Source organism: Delphinapterus leucas, chromosome 2 (genome assembly GCF_059928025.1).
Source record: "Delphinapterus leucas isolate spDelLeu-1000000601 "Yukka" chromosome 2, BTC_Dleu_Yukka2, whole genome shotgun sequence".
Lineage (NCBI taxonomy): Eukaryota > Metazoa > Chordata > Mammalia > Artiodactyla > Monodontidae > Delphinapterus > Delphinapterus leucas.
In genome coordinates, this window is record NC_143130.1 from 180,590,756 (window position 1) to 180,614,394 (window position 23,639).

General features: G+C 68.3%; 1 protein-coding gene across 3 annotated transcripts; it reads right to left on the bottom strand.

The window, feature by feature from the left end:
- Positions 1 to 766: 766 nt before the first annotated feature.
- On the bottom strand, positions 767 to 23,257 carry AKT1 (AKT serine/threonine kinase 1). Of its 3 annotated transcripts, none has more exons than XM_089908273.1 (14): positions 23,044 to 23,257; positions 20,224 to 20,362; positions 8,686 to 8,814; positions 6,055 to 6,166; positions 5,813 to 5,960; positions 5,359 to 5,490; positions 5,224 to 5,289; positions 4,041 to 4,109; positions 3,774 to 3,899; positions 3,568 to 3,696; positions 3,256 to 3,371; positions 2,872 to 2,959; positions 1,999 to 2,101; positions 767 to 1,761 (listed from the first exon to the last, which is right to left on the bottom strand). In XM_089908273.1, exons 2-14 carry the CDS (start codon positions 20,267 to 20,269, stop codon positions 1,682 to 1,684), a joined length of 1,344 nt encoding a protein of 447 aa, XP_089764399.1. In that variant the 5' UTR covers positions 20,270 to 20,362; positions 23,044 to 23,257; the 3' UTR covers positions 767 to 1,681. The 3 variants fall into 3 exon arrangements, with proteins under 3 accessions (XP_089764399.1, XP_022431645.1, XP_022431646.1); XM_022575937.3 differs by having other exon boundaries at positions 3,256 to 3,470; positions 23,044 to 23,252; XM_022575938.3 differs by lacking the exons at positions 8,686 to 8,814; positions 20,224 to 20,362; positions 23,044 to 23,257 and adding an exon at positions 6,639 to 6,747 and having other exon boundaries at positions 3,256 to 3,470.
- Between the last annotated feature and the right edge of the window lie 382 nt (positions 23,258 to 23,639).

Below are 23,639 nucleotides of genomic sequence, written 5' to 3' on the forward strand. Positions count from 1 at the left end.
CTGACCCCACCCACCTCATGCTCCGCGCAGGCGCCCCTTCCAGCAGAAGGGGCAGCCACCCCGCCCCAAGGAATGTCTTGTCAGGGTCACGGGCCCCGGAGCCTGGAGAAGCAGGCTGCTCTGCCCCCTCCCCCGGGCCCAGGCGCCAGGCCCAGTGAAAGGTCCGGCCCCGTCCCGGCCACGCCTGCGGGGTTGAGTCCCCGTGAGAGAGGAGGAGCTGAGGCTCCGCCCACCCCTCTCTGGGCAGGCGCCTGGAGGCCGACGCGCGGGCCAGCGCCGGCAGCCGGCTCCTCTCCGCACCCACCAGGTGGCGCGCACGGCACGTCCCGCTGGGCTGCTCGGGCGCCCCGGACCCGCTCCCGGCTGTCCCAGGCTTGCGGTGTGACCGCCGGCAGGCCGCTCTCTCGGTCCTCCTCGGGCCCTAGGGCCTGGCAGTGACCCGAGTCTCGGCCTTGGCCAGCTCGGGGCCCTGCAGGGTGGCTGGTCCTTCCTGGTGGTCGGGGTCTGCGGCATTGCATGGACAGAGCTGGTAGGCAGACGGCTGTGCAGTCTGGGTGGCTTCCTTGGGGCATGGGGCTGGGGTGAAGCCAGGTGGAGACAGGGACGGCCAGGGCATCCCCCGCTCCGGTGAGTCCCGCCGGAGTGGGGTGGGGGGACGTCGTCCCTCAAAGGTCATCCCTGGGGCCTCCGGGCAGGAAGGACAGGGCGCTCCCCTCAAGCGGACCGGCCACATGCTCCTTCACATGCCACCCAGCAAAACAAGCCACAGAGTTGAAAAGCAATTTTTATTGAAGAATTTGGAGGGAAAGTCTCATAATAGTAAAAATACTAAAGTTGAGTATAAAAAAACGCCACGGTGCAGCGCAGCATCCGGCCGGGAGACACGGGGGGTGCAGCGACGGCCCCTCCTAAGGGTGTCAGGTGGGGCCAGGGCAACAGCAGGAGAGTGAAGCTTCTATAAGGACAGGTGCTACCAGGGGAAGCCATCGGGTGAGACGGTCCCAATGGGGAAGGGGGCGGAGTGAGGGCCCTCTCCTGAGATTAGAAACCCCAGTATGCACGTGAACAGCGTAATACTCGGCAACAGATGTCACCTGGCTCTTCTATCTTGCCGGCGAACCCCGGCCCAACCCCATTGCAGGGGCCACCCTCCTCCAGCCTCAGTGCTGGGGCTGCTGCGTGCCCCACCCAGAGCGAGAGGGGGCCAGGCCAGCGCACCACGGCAAGGTGGCTTCTGGGGACCCCGGGCCGGGCCGAGGCAGGGGCAGCCAGGGACAGCCGGCGAGAGGGACGGAGGGGCCGCGGGCAGGGCCCACCCAGGCCCGACTGCACTTGGCTGCAGAAGTCCTCAACGTTTTCCTACGTGAATCTAATTGTTCCAAAGGCCGCGGCCACGTCTGGAGAACTGGATGAATAAATTAAGAAAAACCGCAGGATGTCTTCCTCCCGACCTGGCTGGCCGAAAGGACACCGCCCCCAAGGCGGGCAGCCCTGCCCACAGCACGAGGCGTCTTCCCATCCGTGTTGGAGGACGGCAATGGTTCCGCCCAAACGCATCCGGAAATATGAAACATTAAATACAGATCATCCATCCGTGCGAGGCTTCCTCCCGAGTCTTCCAAGCCCTCGTCCGGAGCACGTGGCTGCCCACAGTGGCGTCCCAAGCACGCCGGCTGGCCCCTCAGGCCGTGCCGCTGGCCGAGTAGGAGAACTGGGGGAAGTGAGGCCTCCGCTCGCTGTCCACGCCCTCCATGCTGTCGTCTGCGGGCGGGAGGGGCGGTTCAGCTCCGGGCACCGGGCAAGTGAGGCCGGCCCCAGGGCTCGCCTCCCAGACTCCGCGTCCAGCCTCAGCGAGCCCCCATCCCACGATCCCGGGGCCGGGGGCCGCGGCCCTCCCGCCCTGACGGCCACCCGTGAGGGAGCCTTCCCAGTAAAATGCTGAGCACGGAGTTCTGTTGCCTGGAGAGGAGGAAGGCGTCGGCAGGGAGGCCCCCTCACCTCGGTCGGGCGGCGTGATGGTGATAATCTGGGCTGTGAACTCTTCGTCAAAATACCTGGTGTCCGTCTCGGACGTGACCTGAGGCTTGAAGGGTGGGCTGAGCTGCAGGAAGGGGGCTGCGTTACAGGTCTCGCCCTGTACTGCCCGGCACACCTGGACCTGGACCTGGACCTAACTCAGGACCCACCCAGGAGCCAAGGCTGAGCCCGGGCCTTCCTCTGCCCACGTCCCCTCTGGGGCCTCGCCCTTCAGGGATCCACCTGCGGGGCCACCGGCCTCACTCGCGGTCCCTGGATGGCAGAGTGGCCCGGCAGCGTCAGGCCACAGGGAGGACTCACCACAGCGCAGGGTGCAAGGGCAACTGCAGAGGGACAGGCTGGCGGGAGGAAGGACCCCCACTCCCCCGACCCCGGGCCCGGGTGCAGGGCTGCCTGGGAACTAGCAGGGGGTCTCTCGGGTCAGGGCTGGGACTAGAGCCCTTGGAGGGAGGCCCAGGAGGCGGCAGGACCCTGGCTGGAGCAGAGCAGGGTGGAGAGCCCTGTCTCACAGGGACAAAGGCCCAGCCGGCCATGTGTGGCCTGCAGGGGAGGGGTGGGCTGGAAACGGGGTGGAAGCATGCTTGGAGACAGGCACCCAGCAAGCCTAGGGGCAACCGTCCTAAGCCTGCTGGCCACCCCACCAGCACGGGCCAGGGCCTGGGGCTCCCAGGTCCCTCCGAGGGCAAAGTGCAGAGGCACACGTGCAGGAAGCAGCTGCCTCGCTCCTCGGAGGCCTCCTCACGTGTGCTTGTGGGGTGTGTAAGCAGGTATGTGTGTGAGCAGGTGGGTGTGAGCGGGCGTGGGGGGGGAGGGGTGTACACAGGCCCCACGCACCTTCTTCTCATACACATCCTGCCACACGATGCTGGCGAAGAAGCGGTGCTGCATGATCTCCTTGGCGTCCTCGGAGCCCCCACCGAGCCTGCGGGAGACGGAGGCTGCGGTGACGGGGTCGCCACCTGCCGGGCCCCAAGGTTCAGACCCCTCCTCCCACAGGCTGAGGTCGGCCGCCAGGCAGCAGCCCGGGCAGCTGCAGCAGGTGCAGGGTGCTGGGTGGGCAGGAGCTGCCGGCAGGGCCGGCTCTTCCTGAGCAGGTGTGAGCAGGCCCTCTGCCCGGGCCAGCCCAAGCCGAGGACATCACACACGGCCACCAGCACGGTCGTTCCCTGGGGGTTTCGGGGGACAGGTGGCTGGGGGGCAGCCCAGGGCAGGGCTCACCGCTGCTTGGGGTCCTTCTTGAGCAGCCCTGAGAGCAGGGACTTGGCCTCAGGGCTGAGCGTGCGTGGGAAGCGGATCTCCTCCATGAGGATGAGCTCGAAAAGCTTCTCGTGGTCCTGGTTGTAGAAGGGCAGGCGGCCGCACATCATCTCGTACATGACCACGCCCAGCCCCCACCAGTCCACCGCCCGGCCGTAGTCGTTGTCCTCCAGCACCTGGGGTTGCAGGGCACGGGCTCAGAGGGCACCTGAGACACGGGGACTCGGGGGTCGGGAGGGGGGAGGGGGGACTCGGGGCACGGCAGACGCGCACCTCGGGGGCCAGGTACTCAGGCGTCCCGCAGAAGGTCTTCATGGTGGCGCCATCCTTGATGCCCTCCTTGCACAGCCCGAAGTCCGTGATCTTGATGTGCCCGTCCTTGTCCAGCATGAGGTTCTCCAGCTGCAGGAGGCGGCCTCCGGGTCAGCCCGCCTCCACGCCGCCTCCACACCCCGCCCCCATTCCCCGGCCCCGCCCACCTTGAGGTCCCGGTACACCACGTTCTTCTCTGAGTGCAGGTAGTCCAGGGCAGACACGATCTCGGCGCCGTAGAACCGGGCCCGGTCCTCGGGGAACACCCGCTCCCGGGACAGGTGGAAGAAGAGCTGCGGGACGGGGAGCCTGAGCGGGACCGGCGACCTGGGCCAGGGTCACGGGGCGGAGACCCTAACCAGGCGGGGAGCGGGGAGGGCAGCCACCCAGACACCCGAGGCTCAGAAAGGGCCGCCCCGGGACCCGGGCCCTACCTCGCCTCCGTTGGCGTACTCCATGACGAAGCACAGGCGGTCGTGGGTCTGGAAGGAGTACTTCAGGGCCTGTGAGGGAAGCAGAGCTGGAACCTGGCCCTCAAGCTGGGCGGGAGCTTCGCCCTGTTCAGGGCGGGGGGTACCCTGCTGCCCCACCGGCCGCGCCTGAGGACGAGTGGCTGCAGGTCCAGGGACCGAGAGGCGGCGCCCCTTTAGGGCCGGCCCTGCTGCCCTCACACCCCAAACCACAGGCGGCCTCGCTTTAAAAGAAAGGCCCGCTGATGACCGCTTGCTCACAGAAACACGGACGGGAGATCCTCCCCGGCTCTGGGCTCCCGCACGGCCAGGCCGGCCGCACCGACCAGGGAATGTGCGGAACGCGACGTTAGTGTCCCGTACAGGGACCCACTGGAGGGCGGAGGGCACGACAGAGCCTGGCCTTTTCCTCACAATCCTCCAGCCAGACAGAGGAAAAAAGGGCAAAATGGAGCAGATGAGGCAAAGCCATGGGAACGAGGAACGTCTGGACGAGCAAACACGATGTCTGCTCTTGAAGTCATGTCTCTCATAAGAAAACGTCTCAGGAAAAACATCGCTGCAAGTCTGACCACTGCTCTGCCCCTGCTTCGGATCAGACCGTCCCCTGGAGCGAGGACACCTGTGTTGAGCGGAGGGGACAGGCCCACGGTGGTCCCGGGCACAAGACCTCGGAGGCCGGCGCCGGGTCGCCCAAGGCCTGAGTCCTGAGCCCCGTCCGCCTGACTGCTGACCTTCTGGGGGCGGAGCTGGCTGGGCCTGGCAGCCTAATTCCGGGCACTTCCCTGTTGCTCCAGAAGGCCAGGGGTTTTCCATACACCCCTCCTGGCCCAGGTTCCCCCGGGACAGGGACCTCCCGGAGTGAGCCTCAAAGGGGAAGCAGTGCAAGACCGTGCAGAAGGGTGGGCATGGGGAGCATGGCCCCCCAGGGTCTCAGCGGGCCAGAGGGCAGGCCAGGCCTCCTGCCCTCTCTGTGCACCAGCGACCCCACACCACGCACCTCCGCCCGCCCCTCCTGGAGGCCCGCCCGCTGTCCACGGGGCCCTGAGCCCACCAGATTCACAGGGGAGGAGGGGTTGGTGCGAGTGACCGCGCGACCCCAGCACCTGGTGCCCGAGCCGTCCCCCGGGGTCCAGAGGGGACTCACCGTCAGGAAAGGGTGCCGGGAGTTCTGGAGGACGCGGTTCTCCGTGAGCGTGTGGGCCACCTCGTCCTGGAAAACAGGGCCCACTGAGCCGCCCGCCCCGCCTGGCCCGGCCCCGGCCCCGGCCCCAGCCCCTACCTTGGCCACAATGACCTCCTTCTTCAGGATCTTCATGGCATAGTAGCGGCCCGTGGCCTTCTCCTTCACCAGGATCACCTTCCCGAAGGTGCCTTTGCCCAGCAGCTTCAGGTACTCAAACTCATTCATGGTCTGCGGGTAGCGGGCAGGCACCAGGGTCAGGGGGCAGCATGGTGACTGCTGGAGGCCCAACAGTGGTGAGGGGTGCCAGAGGCCGGGGCCACCGCGGCCAGCCTCGGGGCCGAGCACAGGTGGGGCCCGAGGGGTCCAGGGCTCGTGGGAGACCACGGGGCTGTGCGCTCCGACTTGGAGCCCTGGGGTTCGGGGGGACGGTGGGAGCAACGGCACCCGGGCCTTCCCGAACCTGGCGTCCCTCCCTCACTCCCGTGCGAGGAGCTGGGCGGGGCAGGGCCCCCCGCGACTGCAGGGCCCCAAGGGCAGGGCCGGGCCTCACCACGCGGTGCTTGGGCTTGGCCAGCGCCACCTCCATCTCCTCGGCCCCCGAGTTCTCGCCAGGCGAGCCCGACCGGAAGTCCATCATCTCGTCCTCCTGCCTCTTGAGCCCGTCGGCCACCGTCTGGATGGCGGTTGTCCACTCCTCCCTGCAGGGAGGCAGTCGGCTGAGGCCCCAGCCCCGCCCAGGCCGGCCCCCCCAGGCCCCTGGGCTTGGGCGCCGGGCCCGTCCCCGGCGCGCACCGCTCCTCCGGGGTCTCCACGTGGAACGTGCGCTCGATGACCGTGGTCCACTGCAGGCAGCGGATGATAAAGGTGTTGGGCCGCGGCCGCTCCGTCTTCATCAGCTGGCACTCTGGGGGCAGGCGGGCACCTGTCTGCACTGGGCCCCGGCCCACCCGCCACAGCCCGGCGCTCCCCAAGCCTCGGCCTCCCGCCCGTAAAAGGGGGCCGGGACCCTGCTCAGAGAGCTCAGCGGCGCCCCTCGGGGGTGTCTGGGGGCCCGTCAGCCCTCCGTGGTCCTTCCTTAGGTCTCCAAGCCCCCTGCCAGCCAGGACACGGCCTGCAACCAGCCGGAGGGTGAGGGGTTTGGGAGGGCAGCTCGCCCTCCCCGAGCAGAACCATCCCACCGCTTTCCCAGCCTCACGATGACCAGCGCTCTGCCTGCCCCCTCTCGGCGCAGGGCCAGTCCCAGAACGGAGGGGGATGGTGACTCACCCTCCGGAGAAGCTGCCTGTCCACCCCCGAGGCCACTTGGGCTGCACCCTCCCCACACTGCTGCCCACGCCCCCAGGTGCACACGGGAGTGAAAACAGGCACATGCACACCTGGAACACGCACACCTGCAGCCGAGGAACCGTGGAGGTGCCCCAGGCCCGGAGAGGGGCTGGATTCCAGCCCAGCCTGTATGAGGCAGGAGGGGGCCGCGGGGCCAGCGCAGGGGTCTCCGACATTCCAGCGTCTAGGCCCTGGCAACCGCGAGGGGCCCCGGCCGGGCTCAGCCGAGTGCAAGGGAGCGAGGAATGGTCTGCCAGGCCGCGGGGCCAGGAGGGGGCTGGGGGCCCGGCCTTATGCGGAGGGCGGCCTGTGTCTACACGGGGCAGGGGAGAGAGGAAAACCTGTGCGGCCAGCCTTCTGGGTCCCCACATGCCCCCTCCCACTCGCTCAGCCCATCGGAGACCACCAGGAGCCCCCAGGGCTCAGGCGCCTGACACCCACCCAGGGCCTGACTTCTCATCTCTCCATCCTGGAACCCATCCCCAAGGAAGAGCCCCTGGTACAGAGGGCCCCGCACAGCCGCTCCCCCCTCCCGCACGCCTCTGCTCCTGCGCCTGAAGCCCCTGCTGGCCTAATGCCCGGGTCAGGGCCCCAGTCCCACCCACTGCTCAGGAAGCCCCTCTGGGCGGTGCCCACCTCCCATGCGCCTCCTGAGAGCCCCCCCACCCCCGTGCTCCCCTGCATTCAGCCTGGGGAACACTCCCGAGGGGCCTCAGCCCCCCAGCAAGGCAGCATCCCCCTGGCCGAGGATCCTTCCCAAGCCCGGAAGCCCCCAGGCTGACCCAGGAGGCCCTGCGGGGAGCCAGACACACTGCAGTGAGGGCTGCGGGGACGGGGGTCTGCCTCCTTGGCCTCCCCTCACCCCCAGGCCCCCGTTCTACCTGCTGCTTTGCTGAGACTTGAGGAGCCTGGGAGGGGGTTCAGGGCTCACAGGAACCAGGCCCTGCTAAAGCACCCCCAAGGGAGCCTCCCTTGTGGCGCAGGGCCTCTGCTCCTCCCACTAGAAGCCCTGCAGCACGGGGCCAGGCACACTGGGGGGTGGGCAGGACGGCCCCCATCTCAGAATATGTGCAGGCGTGGAGGCTGGGAATCCTTCCCCGTCAGCCGAGGATGGGCCACCTGTAACGCCCCCTCCTGAGACCCTGGACCAGAACCTGCAGTCTGGCGGCAGGGGGTGTGTGTGCAGCCAGAGGACCCCGAGCTCCCAGGCACGTGGCAGGGAGGGCAGAGCCAGCCGGAGGGTGGGGGTTGAATGAAGGAGCCTGGGGTGGAGCCAGGACTGTGCTCTGCACCCCAGACAGCAGCCCAGGTGGACCCCGGGGTGTGCTGGTCGACAAGCCCATCACTGACTCACCCATCAGGCCCGTGTCCCGGGCCAGCCCGGGCAGAGCGCCGGGAACAGGGGCCAGGCCGGAAGGCCCGCCCGGCCCAGCATCCCACCCACCCACCCATCCCCATGCCTGGGTGCCCCCCACCATGGGTAGGGTCACACCTGCCGTCCCCCTGCAGGTACGTAACGAGGCCACAGCAGCACTTGGTTTAGAAAACGTGCAAGTTTGTTCAGCGTCCTGAGACGCCCCAGGCCAGCAGTGCTGCACCCACCCACCTGGCACCCCAGCTGAGGGTGGGAACAAACGCACTGCCACGGTGGACTGGGGTCTCTGAAAACCTGTGGTGGGCACTCGTGCTGGGGCGACGGAGGCCCCGGGAAGCTGGCTGCCCCCCACCCCCACACTCTCTTCCTGCCTCTGCCGGGGGCTTTGGGGAAAAAGGGCCCTGGTGGGCTCGTCTGGCCCCCACTGGAGGAGGGGCCCAGGTCGGCCGGCTGCCCCAGGCCAGGCCCTCCGGCCTCCAGAAGCCCACCCGGAACAACGTCGGGCTCGGCTCGGAGATCCCTGGAAGCCGGAGCCGACCACTAAGTGGTCCCTGAGGTGACACAGGGCCGCAGGCCCAGCCTGGTCCCCGGAGGGCTGCTGGCCCCAGACACCGCGGCCGGGGGGACCCCACGTGGGGCCGCTGGGCCCAGAGGGCTCTCTCTGCCCCGCCCACCAGCCCGGAGCCCTCATCCCGACCCAGGGCAGCCGCCGGCACACTTACGCGCCACGGAGAAGTTGTTCAGGGGCGACTCGCGCTGCTCCACGTCCTGCGGCCGCTCCTTGTAGCCGATGAAGGTGCCGTCGTTCTTCAAGAGGAAGTACCGGGGCCGCCAGGTTTTGATGTACTCACCTGAGGACAGGCGGGCGGGCAGGCACTGAGGGGCTGCAGCCGCCGGACCACGCTCCCGTCCCCCTACACAGCCCGCGCCCCGGGGTAAGTCACAGCTGGTTGTGCCGGGACAGATGCGCCCAGGATGCCCCAACTCCGGGCACTGACCCCGATTCCCCTGGGGCAGGCAGAGGGTGGGGGGGCAGACAGGTTTCACTGTATGAAAGCGCCACCTCTGATGAAGTGCCAACCCTGAACCTGGACCTGGGGGAAGCGGTACAACTGACAGGAGGCCGGCCCGATCCAGAGGGCCTTCCTGGAGGAGGTGGTGCCAAACCAGCGGGTCTCCAACCAGAGCGTGGGGACCAGCTACAGCCACCCGCCAGGGGCTTCAGGGCCAAGAGGCCTCCCCGCCCACCCTGGGTGCTGCCAGGTGGTGGACACGGCAGCTACTGTGACGACCGTGGCGACTGGGCTGCCCACCGCAGCTGGCCCCTGCCAAGAGGACGGAGCCTAGCTAGCATCCAGCAGTGAGGGGGCCAGCATCACACTCAGAGTGCGACTCACGGGGGCTTGCCTGGCAGACACGAGCCCACCTGCAGCACGTCCCCAGGATGGGCACTCGGGACAGAGCCCTCTCTGCTCGTGTGACAACACTTGCTGTCCAGGGGCCCTGAGCGCTGTTGTGAAGCCAGACCCAGAAGGCGGCTGTGTGGTCCTCGGGCTGGGACCTGCCGTCCTGGGCCCCCCGCATCCCACCCACGGGTCACCCAGGTGCCCAGGGAAGTTCTCCCTGAAGCTCTAGCATCAGCCATGAACAGGCGCTCGCACTCAGGAATCAGAGCAGATGTCCTCTGCGACGTGCCAGCGGTGCCATTTTTCATACTGACACCCAGAAAAAACGCTTCATTTACATTTTGCCGAGCCAGGACTTTGAACACCACCGAAGAGCTTACTAATTAGGCGCCCGCTTCAGCAGAGGGCCGCCGGGCAGCAGGAGGGGAGGGGGCCGGACTTTCCCTACGAGCTGAGCCCCGCACGCAGCCACCTGGAAGGCGAGCAAAGGCCCCTCCCCCCGCCTCACCGCCCAGCTCCCACCCTGCACCACCCAGGGCCTCTGGGGGATGCTGGGCAGTCGGGGCCTCCAGCCACGCCCTTCCTTCCCCAGGGAGCCCAGGCAGGGGTCCCCACCGGGCCAGACACCACTGGGCCAGGGAGGACCCGGGCGTCGGCCGGTAACCTGCCCTCACCCCGACAGCATTTAGCGGGGTCTCCACCCAGGTCTGAGCCCGCCAGACTCCTGGGGACGTGGGCTGGGAAGGTGGTGAGGCCACCCTTGAATGCTGCCTCCCGTCCCGGGCCCGGGGACCGCCCCCTGGCCACTGGTCCCAGCCAGCCTCCCCCGCCCGGTGCAGGGTGGAGCAGAGCTGGTTCCGGGGGCTGAAGGCGGCCCACCCCGCTCCATCCCGGGCGCCCGCTGCTCGCTCCCACCCGCCTGCGCTCCAGTCTGGAGCTGTCGGCCCCTGATGGAGTGCCTCCCATCCCGCCAGCTGCCGCTCCCCGGAGTGCCTCATCCGTGCAGCCCCGAGAATCCATCTCGATCACCAACTGCTGGCGGCCCCCACCGTGCCCAGCACGGCGGCCCCCCAGCGCCGCACCCCATGCGGGCAGTCGGCACGTGTGTGCCCACAGAGGCGTCCGCGCTCGGCAGGACCCGCACGCCCCAGCCTGGGCCTCGGACCCCACTGTGGCTGAGGCCCTGGGAGGGGGACCCGCCCCCAGCCACGTGACCCTGCACCCGCCCTCCAGCTTTCACCCCACAAGCCCACCCAGGGCACTGAAGGGGGGCCAGGCGACGGGAGCCAGGCAACACACGGGTGGAAGCGACAGGCGGGGAGGCAGCCTCACTCGGGCCCTGGCCCTCAGCAGCCGGCATCCAGACCCCCGGAGGAGAAGCCAGGACCGCTGCGGGGGCGGGGGGGTGGGGGGAACGGGCGGGGGAGGCCGGGGCGGCCAGGGCCACGGCGCTGATACCCACAGACCCCTTTCTTCAGCCTCTGGGGCACTCCCGCCTGCAGACATCCAGCCAGGCCCCCAAGTGACCGCCAGCCGCAACCTGGGCCGTGGCCTGCATCTGAACGAGTTCAGTGCGGACAGGACGCCGGTGGGCGGCCGGCCCAGGGACGGGGGGTACACAGGAGGGGCGAGGGGAGGAGGTGGCCACCCTGTGCCTGGCCACGGCTGTGCTCTGTCCTCTCGGCTGTAACACCTGTGGGCCAGCGAGGGGGATGAGGCAGCACAGACACAAACGGCCCATGCTGGGAACAGGCGAGAAGGCCCAAGTCTGCTCTTCAGATGCCACGCCGTAAACTGGGGGGGGGGGGGGGGGGTCCCCTGGTCTCTGGGGCCAGATGACCGCCCACCACCGGGTGGCCTCCCAGCAGCGGCCACACCAGGGGTCAGCAGGGACTGGCCTGGACCTGGGCCCAGGTCGGGTCCCCTCGTCCCTGCCACTCCCGCCCAAGTCCAGCCCAGGACTCCCACCCACCCCATCCCACCTGAGCGAACGCTTCAGACCGGTGCCCTGGAGCCCCACGTCACAGCTGGCCCAGCTCCCCTCCGCGCAGGGCAGGACAGCACCCCGGTCAGGAGACCGGAGCTGGGGGTGGGCACTTGGAGGCACGCATGGTCTGGTGCCCACCCCCACCTGGAGGGTCCATCCTCAGCCCCCCCCCCGAGGTGGGGGGCTCTTTCAGAAGCCCAGCCCTGGGCCGGGGCCAGGGAGGGGCCCTACGGCACCACACCCACCCCTCCCAGACACTGGCGCCCCACCCGGCCACCAGAAAAGGGACCCACGCCCCCTGAACCCCGAATGCCCAGGCCTGCGCACCTGCCTCCCAGGCTCCAGATAAGGAGGCAACTGCCCTGGGTGGGGTGGGTGCTGGGGGGTGCCCAGGGCAGGGCTTCCCTCCTCCTCCTGCCCCCCGGGACTCCCAGCCCCCAGCCCCGGCCCCCTCAGCATCCCCGTGTGTCGTCCACCGGGAGGGCCCTTCCACCATCCCAGCTCATCCCCAGGAAGGGGCTGCAGGACCCTCAAGGAAGAGGGACTCCTCGCCAGCATCACTTGTCTCCCACAGCCCAAATCACCCTGACGGGGCCACACAGCCAGGATCAGGGACAGGAAGGGTGCCGGCTGACAGCCTGTGCCTCTACACCTCCCAGCCCGGGTCCCAGGCCGCGCTGTGGGTCAGGGCACCCCCGGCAGGAGACGCGGAGGCCAGGACCCGAGCCCCTGGGGGCCCCAGGGGCGCAGCGCACAGGCTCCCCGCATCCCAGGCCTGCCACCCGCGAGTCCTCCCCTGCCTGGCACCTCAGCCCCTCCAAGCCCCCAAGCGCAGGCCGCTGGCTGCCACACCCTGAGCTCCATGGACAGTCTGAGTCCCCAGCTCCCGGGGAAACTGCTGGATAAACGCTTTGCCGCAGCAGCGGCAGGCGGCGGCTGGCAGGGAGCCAGGCGGCGCTGAGCTGTTTCTCCACAGCGAAGCGAGCCCCAGCAGGCCGGGGGAGCAGGTGCCAGCTGACGGCGGCCACCACGCGGTCCCCCGCCATTGCCACATCCATCGCTCATGGACAGCTGCCTCACGCCATCACCCCCTCCGGCGCTGCGAGCGACGTGGGGCGGGCGCGGGCCTGGCTCATCTCGTGTCCCCACGTCCCTGTGTCCCTGTCCCACCGGCAGGACACCAGACCACGGACAGTCAGCAAAAGCCCGAGAACCGGTGCCAGGGAGGGGGCACGCCCCACTCAGGTGGAGCCCAGGTCTGGCGGGTGAGCCACGCCGCTTGCTCCTTGCTCGTGGGGACGCTTTCCTAGGGCAGCTCTCTTGGGGTCCTCACGGGGGCACGAACAGCCAGTGTGGACAAAAGGAGAGGAGAGGTGGCCACTCCCGGCCCAGCAGCGGGGGGACAGGTGAAGGACGAGGGTTCCCCCAACACAGCCCCCCGAGCCCAGCTGGGCCGCCCCCAAGCTGCCTGGCAAGCCGAGAAGGTGGGATCATTATGACCAGTCACTCCCGGGGGAAAACGAGGCCCAAGGGAGAGGGCTCTCAAGGTCACAGAGAGGCAGATGGTGGCCAGAGTCCCAGGTCCGGCTGCCCAGGCGGGGCTCACTCCTCGACACAAACCGAGAACTCTTCGCAGGTCGTTGGTTCTGCTATCAAGCAGGCAGGGGCCCAAGGCCTCAGCCCAATGCACACAAACTCAAGAGGAACGTGGGGAGGCGGGGTGAGAGGGAGGGACGCAGTCAGGGAGCAGCACTGTGCCCCCGCCCCCCACCGTCAAGGTGCAGCAGACGGCTCTGGGGTCTCCCTGCCCCTTCCTGCTGCCCCAGGACGGTGCCAGCTTTCAGGCCTCTCACCAGCTACGACCGACAGCCCCTCTCGCTGCAGCTGCCTGCACATCACTTGGGCCTGGACGTCCCCCCTCCTGGCCATCTTCGGAATCCCTCCCCCTTGGGCACCACGCATCACCTGCTGCGCAGGCCAGAAAAAGGGGCCGCCCCTGACCCCAGCCCACCCCGCCACCCACCTCCCCCGCGCTCTCCCCGATGTGCACCTGGCCTCACCGCTGCAGGGTTCAGGGGGGCCGCTTGGAAAGAGCTGGGCTGGGTCCAGGGTTCAGGGCAGCCACAGCCATACCTCTGCCTGCAGGGGCATCTGGGGCCTACACTTTCCAGGCCGGGTGGGCCTGGGAGGCAGGGCAGGCAGCCCCCAGGCCTGTCAGTCCACCAGCTTCCCCCCATCTGCTGGCCCCTTGGGTCACAGGCCCTGGCAGAGGGGACTCTGGCCACCACCAGTCCTGGCCCAGGCCCTCAGGCAGCGTCTGCCCAAAGCCACACGGCACTTAAGTTTTAGGTTTCCAGAATGTTTCCCTAGGGACACGCCTCTCACTCCTGTGCTGAGAGCCCAGGATAAACCCAATGAAACCAAGGGAGGTGTCGGGGCTCCCCGGGCAAGGCAGAGGCAAGGAGGAGGGGGGGGCGGCGAGAGTGAACAGACGGGCAGCACGGGCTCCCGGGAGAGCAGGTGGGGTGGCAGCAGACCCCTCCCTGCAGACACAGCTGCAGGAAAGGAGAGCCCCGTGGGCACCAGCCCTGCCCAGACCCCCCTCCCTGCAGACCCTCAGAAGAGGCAGAGCAAGACCCTGGCGTCTAAGTGACCCCCAGCCTCCGTGAGCCAGGGCCCTCCCCGGGGGACGAGGGGCTCCAAGCACCAACCCCACCTCCCCCAGGAAAAAGCACCACCTACACAGGGGTGGGGGCAAGGGAATGAGGGACAGGTCGGGGGGACCCTCCAGAGAAAGGGCCTTCCACCTCCCAGCCGCCCAGCTCTTATTTACTTATTCCCTAACTGGGAGCCACGTTGTGGTGCGACAGCCGTGAGGACAGCAAGACCTGGCTAGGGACGTGGTGGGGACACGGTGACATGGTGGCAGGCTGCATCCTCCCAGCTGCCAGCCCTGTCACCTCATGCTCCCGGCCACACCCACCCTGGCCCCAGCCCCGATCGAGCTCATCACAGCCCCCGAACTCCAGCTCACAGCGTACCCCGCCCCCCCAGCCCGGGGTGGAGCGCCAGCATGGGGCCCCCACCCCTGCCAGGAACAACCGGCTGAGGCCTCTGGGCCGGCGGAACCAGCCGGGAGGAGGCTGGGGGCCGGGGGTCTGTGGTCCTGGGCCTGCTCTGGGACCTGTGCGCCCAAACCAAGTGCCCAGGGGACCGCACCCCAAGGCCCCCAGGGGTGGCAGAAGAGGCACCAGACATCCCCCCATCAATGCCAACATTCCTGAAACACGAGCGTTATTTCGGACGGTTACGGAGCCCCGCGTGACGCAGGAAGAAAGGCAGCAGGGGCGTGGCCGGGTGGGCGTGGCCGGGTGAGCGCGCGGCCCTCTGCCAAGCTGCTGGGGGCCAGGTCCGGGCCGGGCTGGGGGCCTACCCGTGGGGGTGAGTGGGCGGGGGCCCGGGGCACCCACCGCTACGGGGTGCAGAGGCGGCAGGCGGCCGCCGGCTCCAGTTACGGGAGGGCCCGAGGGGAGGGCGCTGGCAGCGAGCCTGGCCGGGTACGCCCGGGCAGAGGGGATGCCAGCCGCGCCAGCGCCCCCGCCCCCACCCTCCCACGGCACTTCTAGGAACTGGCCTGACGCGACCCGGCCCAGGCCCCCCTCCCCTCCACGTACAGGGCGCACACTCAGCTCCCTGGGGCGGCTGCGCGGCCGGTAGAGGCCCCCTCCTCGCCACCACAGGGCCAGGAAGCGGACAGGAGCACGGCCCGCTCAGGGCCCCTCAGGCCCGGGGCAGCGGTGACCCCTCATCCCCCAGCGCAAGGACGCCCGAGCTTCCTCTTTCGTTGTTTGTTTTGAAGGGAAAACTCAACCGGCTCACAAAACAGGAAACTTGGTCCCACACAGGCCGGCAGGCCTCGGCCTCAGCCTCGTGCCACCGCCCGCGGGCTCAGGGGCACCCCTCCAGGAACGGGCCCCCCTCCCAGGCAGAGGCCCCCGCACCTGCTCCCACCCTTGGGCCGGCCGCCTGCACGCACCTGCCTCAGTGGACCAAGGGGACCCCCTGGACCAAAGCCACGGCCGCTGCAGCGAGACCTGGAGGGGATCTGGGCATCCCTCGCCTGAGCCAGGGACGCTGAGGTGCAGGGGGAGGAGGGCCCAGGACAGCCCCAACCTCCAGCCTGGGGCACGGGGCGAAGGGAGCAGCCTGCCTCCCCTGACGGTCCGGTCCCGTGAGCCCCTCGCCCAGGCAGAGTGGCGCGGGGCCGTGCACACAGATGATTCACAACGACGGGCCCCCAGGCAGGTGTGCTCAGAAGTGGGTTCAACAGGCCCCTGCTGTCCGCTCAGCAGAGCCGTCGCCCCCTCTGGAGGGGAGCCGGGCTGCACCCCCATGGCCCCGCCCCATGGGAAGCCCAGGACTGGGGATGGGTGGGAGTCTGTGTCAGCAGGTGGGACCACCAGCTCCCCAGCTTAGAACCACCTGGGGGGCAGGTAAAGCCCAGGGCCGCAGCCAGAAGCAGGACCTGGCCAGGACCGAGGGAGGGGAGGGGGGAGGAGCCACCACAGTCCAGAAGCCCGCTCCCCACCAGGACGCCTGGGACCGGCACAGCGGGATGGCAAGGGCCTGGAATGGGGGAAGGGTCTGGGCCAGAAATGGGCTGCGTGTGGGGGGGGTGGGCCACAGCCAGGCCTGAGACGTGCCAGGGACCAGCCCCACCGAGCCCCGTGAACACATGGCGCCACCAGGCCTGCCGCTCCTGCGGTGGGGGGAGTTAAGCTGACGCACAGACGCTAGCCTCCCACGTGTGCACGCACCGGGCACACCTCACTTGGGCTCACGTCCAGGGAGGGTCCTGGACGGGGGACCCCGTGCCCACAGGCCAGCTCTCCTGCACCCCGCCCCTCAGCCCCCACCTGCCGGGCTGCGGCGTGGTGGCTGCCCTAATGGACCCTCCTGGCCAGGCCAGCAGCTGGCCCACGTGAGCCCAGGGGTCCCCGAGGCCGGTGCCCCACCCCCACCCAGACCCTCAGCCCCTTCCTTCACCCCGTGGACAGCATCTCGCTGCCGTCCTCCCTTCTCCCGGCCCATGTGGCCCAGCTGGCGCATCCATGGGTTGGAGACAACTAGGACGCCCACAGACCCTGCGCCCTCCACGGGCTCCAAGGGTGGGACCCGCGGGTGGGGCTCTGCTGGAGCAGCTCTGCGTGGGGCTGGGCTGCAGCCGAGGTGGTGCACAGCCTGGCGGGCACCAGGGCAAGTGGGCAGGGACGACGGGGCCCTGGGGACACGTCCCAAAGCAGCTGCACGGACTCAGGCCCATGGCCTCGCGCACCGCACAGAGCCTAAAGACAAAACTGGGGGCTGCAGGCCAAGTCCAGCCAGACCTGCATCCTGAAGGAGGACAAGGTCTTTAAACTGTCAACCTTCAGATATCAGGAGAGTGCACATAATAGACCAAACCTTTGGAAAGGCGACTTTCTGAGCCACACCAAGCCCACCGGCCCCCGGCACCAGCGGCTGGAGCTGAACGGCAGCTGCCCACCACTCGGGCTGTCCACCCACAGCTTGGGGGGTCTGCCCATCGCTCAGGATGCCTGCCTGTCACTCACTCAGAACGTCCCACTTTATCAGGAAGGCTGCCCACCTCTGGGGACACCCACCCATAGCTCGGGCTGTCCACCCGTCTCGCAGGACATCTGCACACAGTCCCTGCGGCCCCACCTGGCTCAGCCCTCCTCACCACCTTCTGAGCCTTGGGCAGCTGGACCCCTCTCTCCTGGGGACAGCCGGGGACACCGAGGCCCAGAGGGCCTGCTGGGTGCCGCAGGGCAGCACCGCGCTGGGACTCGAGCTGCGGCGTCAGCCGCCAGCCCGGGCTCTCCTCTGCCCCTAGGCGGCTCTGGCCCAGAGTACACGCATCAGGACACCAGGGCCGCAGCCCCGGGCCCTCCCCAGAGATGGGAGGGAGGGAGCCCACGTCCCTGAGGGGCGGGAGAAGGAGCTGGGGGCCGGGGGTCTGTCCCGCCCTGACCCTGGCCAACGGGTTGTTGGGTCAACTCTCAACACCCACTCAGCCCCGAAGGTTCCTTCGCCCCTCACGTGCAGGCCCTGGGCCGGACGCAGGGCAGACACGGCACGGTGGGCAATGCAGGCCCTCATCCCACAACAGCCCCCAACCTACGTAACAATAAGCAACAGCGTGGGGGGCCTCAGGGGTCTGCGAGGAGCTGGAGGACAGCCGGAGCTCCCCAAACCCCCCTGGGGATCGGACCCCCGGTGGGGGAAGGGGGCAGGGCGGCGGTGGCACCTCACACCACTGCTGCAGGAGCCCTCCGCCCGCTCCCAGCCCAGGGACCCCCCAGCTCTACCCAGAGCCACCCCACAGGAGGCCTAGCTCCCTCTTCCAGCCAGTCCTGAGAGGCGGGGGTCAGGGCCAGGGGGTGGGCGTGACACTGAGGTGAGGGAGGGTTCTGGGAGCGGAGCACGCACACAGAAGCATCTTCAAACCGTCCACCCTCCTGCCCGTGACGCAGGGTTCGGCCTGCACGTCCGCCCGCCCATGACCAAGGCCAGGACGCTATCCACACCCAGGAAGGGTACGCAAGCCCCCCCACCCCAGTCTCAGGAAATGGCACCGCTGCGTACCTCCAGCCCCAAATCGGGGTCCTCCTCGATCCCCCAACATCTAACCCAAGCCCACCCATTTCCCACCCCTCGGCCACATGACCCCTGTTCCTTTCACCCAGTCACCCCAAAGTCCAGCACACAGGAAGAGCCGTTTGTGGGAAAGCACAGATTCGTAAAAGACGGACTGAGAGACGGACAAGAGGACAGAGAGAACAAGACAGCAGTGGGGGCAGTGGGATGAGCCTGCAACACACAGAGGTTCCCACGGGGTCACTGGGAACGGGGAGCGGAGGGCAGGCAGTGGAGGTGGGACACGGCACAGCCCCTCCCGGGCTACAAGAGGGCCAGGGCCACATCGCCGCCCCACACACCGCCTGGGCTGGCACGTGGGCTGGAGAAAGAAGAGTGGAGGCACGTGGGCGCGTAGGACCCTCTGTCCCGGCCCAAGTCTGGCTGCACTCTGCCCCAGGGCTGACCCCACCAGGCCCTTGCCCACCACCACACCCACTGTACCCGTAGGGAAACCAAGGCCCACGGAGTCAACAGACTTGCCCTTGGAGAAGGACACAGGGATGGGGCAGCCGAGTCAGGTCAAAGCCCAGCTCCCTGGATGCCCCGCTGGGCCCGACACCCCGAGCCCCCAGCGCACACACCCAGGGCGGCACTCTAAACTTCACCCAGCGTGAGAGGGGCACTCCCACCCGAGCCTGGCTGGCCAGTGGATGCCCCAGTAACTGGGACAGGAGCTCTGGCAGCCCTGAGGCCTAGGCATCTCCTAGGTCAGTCCTTAATCGAACAGTCAGTTAACAAACAGTTGCCAAGGATTAAGGGGTACCGGTCCCCGTCTGCTCTTGTGCTGCCACCAGGCACAGAGGGGAGGACGGGGACCAGGGTCAGAGAGGGCATCCTTGCCACCAAAGAGGGCTGAGGTGAGGCAGACAGAGTAGGACCTGATGGGGAGCGGGGGTGGGAGGCTCCAGGCACAAGAAGTGGTACTCCTGGGGGTCAGGAAGGGGTAAACATTGGGGGAGGGGATCCAGAAGGCCGCTGGATGCAGGAAACCTTGGAGGGGCTCGCCACGGACCACAGGCCCCTGTGGCCACCTCACCTCCGTCTTGAGGCCCAGTGCACTGTCCTCCCTGCAGCCGCCTAAGTGAGCTCTAAAAACACACAGCAGGCCACATCCTTGATCCCCTGCTTCGTGCCCTCTGCAGCCCCTTGAGGTCTCAGCTCCATCACTCCTGTGCTGCCCACCGCAGCTCCTGCAGCTTCCCAGCCTGCTCTGCTGGGAGGCTCCTATGCATCCCACAAAACCCAGTCTTGTGACACCCACTTTTGCCGTGCCTCCCTGTGTGCTCCACCTATGTCTGAGGTTCCCCCTCCCAACAGCCCGTGGGATCCCGAGGTGGGGATGGGGACACCCTCACCAGAGGGTGTGCATGAAGAGTGGCGTGGCTAGTGGCTAGCTAGCATGGGATCGCCAGAGCTTTGGGAGGGAACAGGTCTGGAGGAAGAGCAAGTTGGGGGAGCAGGTGGTGACTGGCCAATCCCCGCCCTGGAGCAGGAGGGAGTGACTTACCCAGGCACCTGGACAGGAGGCCTGTCCAGCCCCCAACCACCGGCCGCTAAGCAACAGAGGGCCGTGGGGCAGGCAGGGCTGGAAGGTGAGGGGCCCAGGCCCAAGCTCCCGTCCCAGCACCTCCTCACTGAGCCCCTCCCTGGGCACAGGGCCATATGAGTGAGCACAGGGGAGGCTGAGGGGGCTCCAGGCCAGCTGGCTCAGCAGCTCCAGCATAAACCCGCCCCGAGCTGGGCCACTGGGTGGCACGGAGCCCCCTCCCGCCTACAGCCAGGCCAAGCAGCCCTGCCCTGCCCTCAGGAGCCCTCGGGCAGCGCCCCGGGCCACTAATGCGCCAGGCCTTGGACCGGCCCCAGCGTCCTCGCTGCCTTCCAGGAAAGCGGGTGGCTCTTCCTGCCCACGGCCCCAGCCAGGCAGCCACTCATGGGCTGCACGCCGGCCCAGGGCACACGTCCCCGCCCGGGAGGTCCCACGAGGCCATGCCCTCCAGGCCGTGGGGACACTGGGCCCCAAAGCGCACCCGGGCCGGTCCAGGAGGGTCCAGGAGCCCAGGGAGGCCTCGCTCGCCCGGCAGCCACGGCCCAGGCCGCCCCCAGCCACTGAGGAGCCACAGGCCCACTTGGGACCCTCACCCCCGGCCGGCCCCGCGGGCACTGACCTCGTTTGTGCAGCCAGCCCTCCTTCACGATGGCCACGTCGTTCATGGTGCCGGGGCTCCTGCAGGCCTGCGTGGCCCAGACCTCGCTCACACGCCTCTAGCAGGGTCCTCCCAGAACCCAGCGGGCTGTCAACAGCCTCTGGAAGAAGCAGAGGGAAGTGTGAGGCTGTGTTGGGCTTGGGGACACTCCTCGGATCTCGAGGTGAGCCCAGGAGGCCCGTAGCGCCTGGGGACTCAGCCCGGGTGTGCCTTCCCACACGACCTGTGCCCTCTTAGCATCCAGAGCCCCTGCTGGCCCCCGCTCTGCCTTCCCGCCACGGCACCTGATACAAAGTCACTCACACTGCTCCCTGGGCCCAGGCCTCCCCTCCCCCTGGGCTTCAAGTCCCTGCCACCATCCCTCCTGGAACCCCAAGCCCTCAGAGCTCACTGCCCCCCTTACCGACCCATTCCCACCTCCCCTGACCTTTGTACAAATCACTCCTGTCCCCAAAAGGCCCTCCTGGTATATCCCAGCCTCCCTAACCTGCCGGCCCAGCGGAGGCCACCTCTTCCAGGCAGCCCCTCTGACTGCTTCAGCCCACACCACTCAGCCTCCCCAATCTCCTGGTGAGGGTGCCCAGTTCTCCCTGTCCATGGTGTTCCTGCCCAGAGGCTGGGGTTCCCAGGCAGAGTCCAGAGCTCCTCTTCCCTGCCCCAGACTGGGAAAGGAGAGAAATTCAAACGTGACGTCTCAAGAAGGCAGGGGCAGGAGTGCAGGTAATTGGTACAAATGAGAGCTCGGAGCCCTCCAGGGTGACATGAAAACCCCCTACACACCCCCATCCCACAGAAACGCCGAACCCCTCCTAAACCACAGTGCCTCCGCCGGTCTGAATCTGGTTCATTCATTCGGCCAATATGTGCTGGGCATCTCTGGTTTTGCCAGGCTCAGCGCTGGGCACTGGGGACAAAGAGGGGTTCCGACGAGTCCCGTCTGTAAGGAGTACCCAGTCCAGGGTGGTTACAGACCCGTAATTACAGCTTCCAGGAGGCAACAAATGGGGAGGACTGTGCAAACTCAGAGGCACTGGCACCCGCCCTTTGGAGGCCCACCAGCAGCCTTCTCTTGAGCAGACACTTTGGCCATTGATCCTTTATGGCCCTCCCCAATGCTCCCCTGCTGGATGAACTCCTAGGCATCCCTCAAAACCCCATTCTCACATCACCGGTTCCGAGCATCCTGGGACAGAGCACTCTCCCCATGAGCAGTCCTCTGCTACCCTTCCAGTTGGGCACTCATGAGGGCAGGCCAGGAAAGACTCCTCTCGGGGACACCCAGGCCGGGCAGAGACCCTGAGTACCTCCAACATGGGTCTTCCTACAGCCACCTAGACACTCTCCCGCAGCCCACCTTACTGGCCTCCTGAGGCATGGGCTAAGCACCAAGAGAAGGCCGCTTTGCACTGACTGTCTTGGGCTAAATTTGGAAGGACAGGAAGAGCCACTCACTGCCTTGTGTCTGGGACAGGGAAGACGCTCCTTGCCCAACACACTCAGCAAGCCCACAGGCAGGGATGGCAAGTAAGACTGGAAGAGGTACCACCAAGGACAGGGCTCTGAGCCCCAACTGGCAGGCACAGGGGGCTCTGGTGACACTTGAGTAGGCGTGGCCTGGAGGCAGAGGGCTGGACTCAAAGACCTCTGGATGTGCCCCTACCCCCACTGGGGCCTGAGCAGGGCCTGGTGCTGACAGAGTCAGACAGCTGCCGACGGCCCCGTGTGTAAAAATATATCTGCACATACACAGAGTGGTGTGCATGTGCACAGAAACACACACACCGAGCCAAGGCCTGGGCTGCCTCTGGGCACAGGGTGGGCGGCACGGATGGGACCTCTGCTTCCTGCCGCTTCTGTCCTGTGAGCGACTTCACCACAAAGGTGAATTACTGCTATTATTACTTAAGTCACAACCTTAAAAAAATAATAATAATTTGTGCTCTGAAGGGCCCCCTCCCCCTGCGTCCAAAACACTGGTTTATGAACTGGATGCTCAGCTGGGGAGCAGGGAACCAAGCCCCACAAGTGTACCCCACCCTTCACCTGGACCAGAGCTCACAGCAGCTAGGGGTGGCCTGAGCAAGGTGGAAGGGGGCCAGGAGTGAACGTCGGGGGCCCTCTGGCCACAGAGCACAGGCCCAGGGCCCCAACTCTGTCCACCGCGACAATACTCGGGAACCAATCCCACCCACCAAGTTCATCAGCAGCCCCGGGCCTCCGGGTTGGGTGGGCAGCACCCCCAGAACCCACCCAGCTCAGGAACAAGTCTCAGGGCCCAGGAGGGCTGCAGTCCTTTGTGGGAGGGCCTGGGCACCCAGCCACCATGGACAACTTTTTGTCTATGGGAAAATGAGGTCCCTTCCAAGGGCCCACCCACAAACTTCAATAAGGGCCGGGGCGAGCCTTTTCCTCGGCCCCCTGAGCACCTACTGTGCGCCGGGGCCCCCCTGGCCGGGCGCCCGGGCAGCCCCCGGCCGCAACGGTGCCCCGGCCCCCCGCGCGCGGCCGCACCCCTCCGCTCCGGCCCGGGCCTCGCCCGGCGGAGCCGCTTCCCCAAGGTCATGCGGGAGGCCGGGGCCGGAGGCACGCACCCCCAGCGCCGGCGCGGCCCGCGCCCTCCCCGCCCAGGCCGCGCTCGGCCACTTCCTGCTCCCGCTCCTCCATTCCAGCCGCGCGCGGCCCTGGCCCCGGCCCCGGCCCCGGCGGCCGCGAACAAAGCGGCCGGGCCGCAGGGAGGAAATCCGGGCCCCGGCGGCGGGCGGCGGGCGGGCGGGGACTCACCGGGCGCCGCGTCCGGCGCGAGCGCGGGCCTAGCCGGGCCGCGGCCTCCGGCGCCCGCCGCTCCGCATCCCCGCGGGCCGGCCGGCCGGGGCCGGGCTGGAGGCCGCGGCGGGCGCTGCTCGGGCGGGCCTCGCGCGCCGCCGGACCCGGAGCTCGTGCGCGGCCGCCGGCTGGCTCCTCCGGGCTGCGCTGGCTGCGCTGCTGCGCTGGGCCGGCCGCCCGCCCGCCGCGCTCGGTCCCGCCGGCCCGCCCTCTCCCCGCCCCGCGCCCGCCCCGCCCGGCCGCCCGCCCACATCCGCCTCCGCCGCTCGGGGCGCCCCCACCGTGGGCCGAGCGAGGGCGCGGCGCCGGGGGCGGGAGCGCGCAGCGGGCGGCCCTCGGGGACGGGAACCGCTGCGCTCCTCCGCGGGGCCTGTCCCCAGGCCACGTCCTCTCTGGCCTTGGTTTCCCAGTTTGTCCGGTGAGCCCGCACTTCTCGGCCCAGTGCTGCCCCGACTCTGTTAAAAGGGCCGGTCTGGGACGAATTCTGGGCTTCTGCCTCCATCGGGCGGGGCTGGGGTTGGGGTGTAGGTTAGTGTGACTTTTAGAATGTGCCC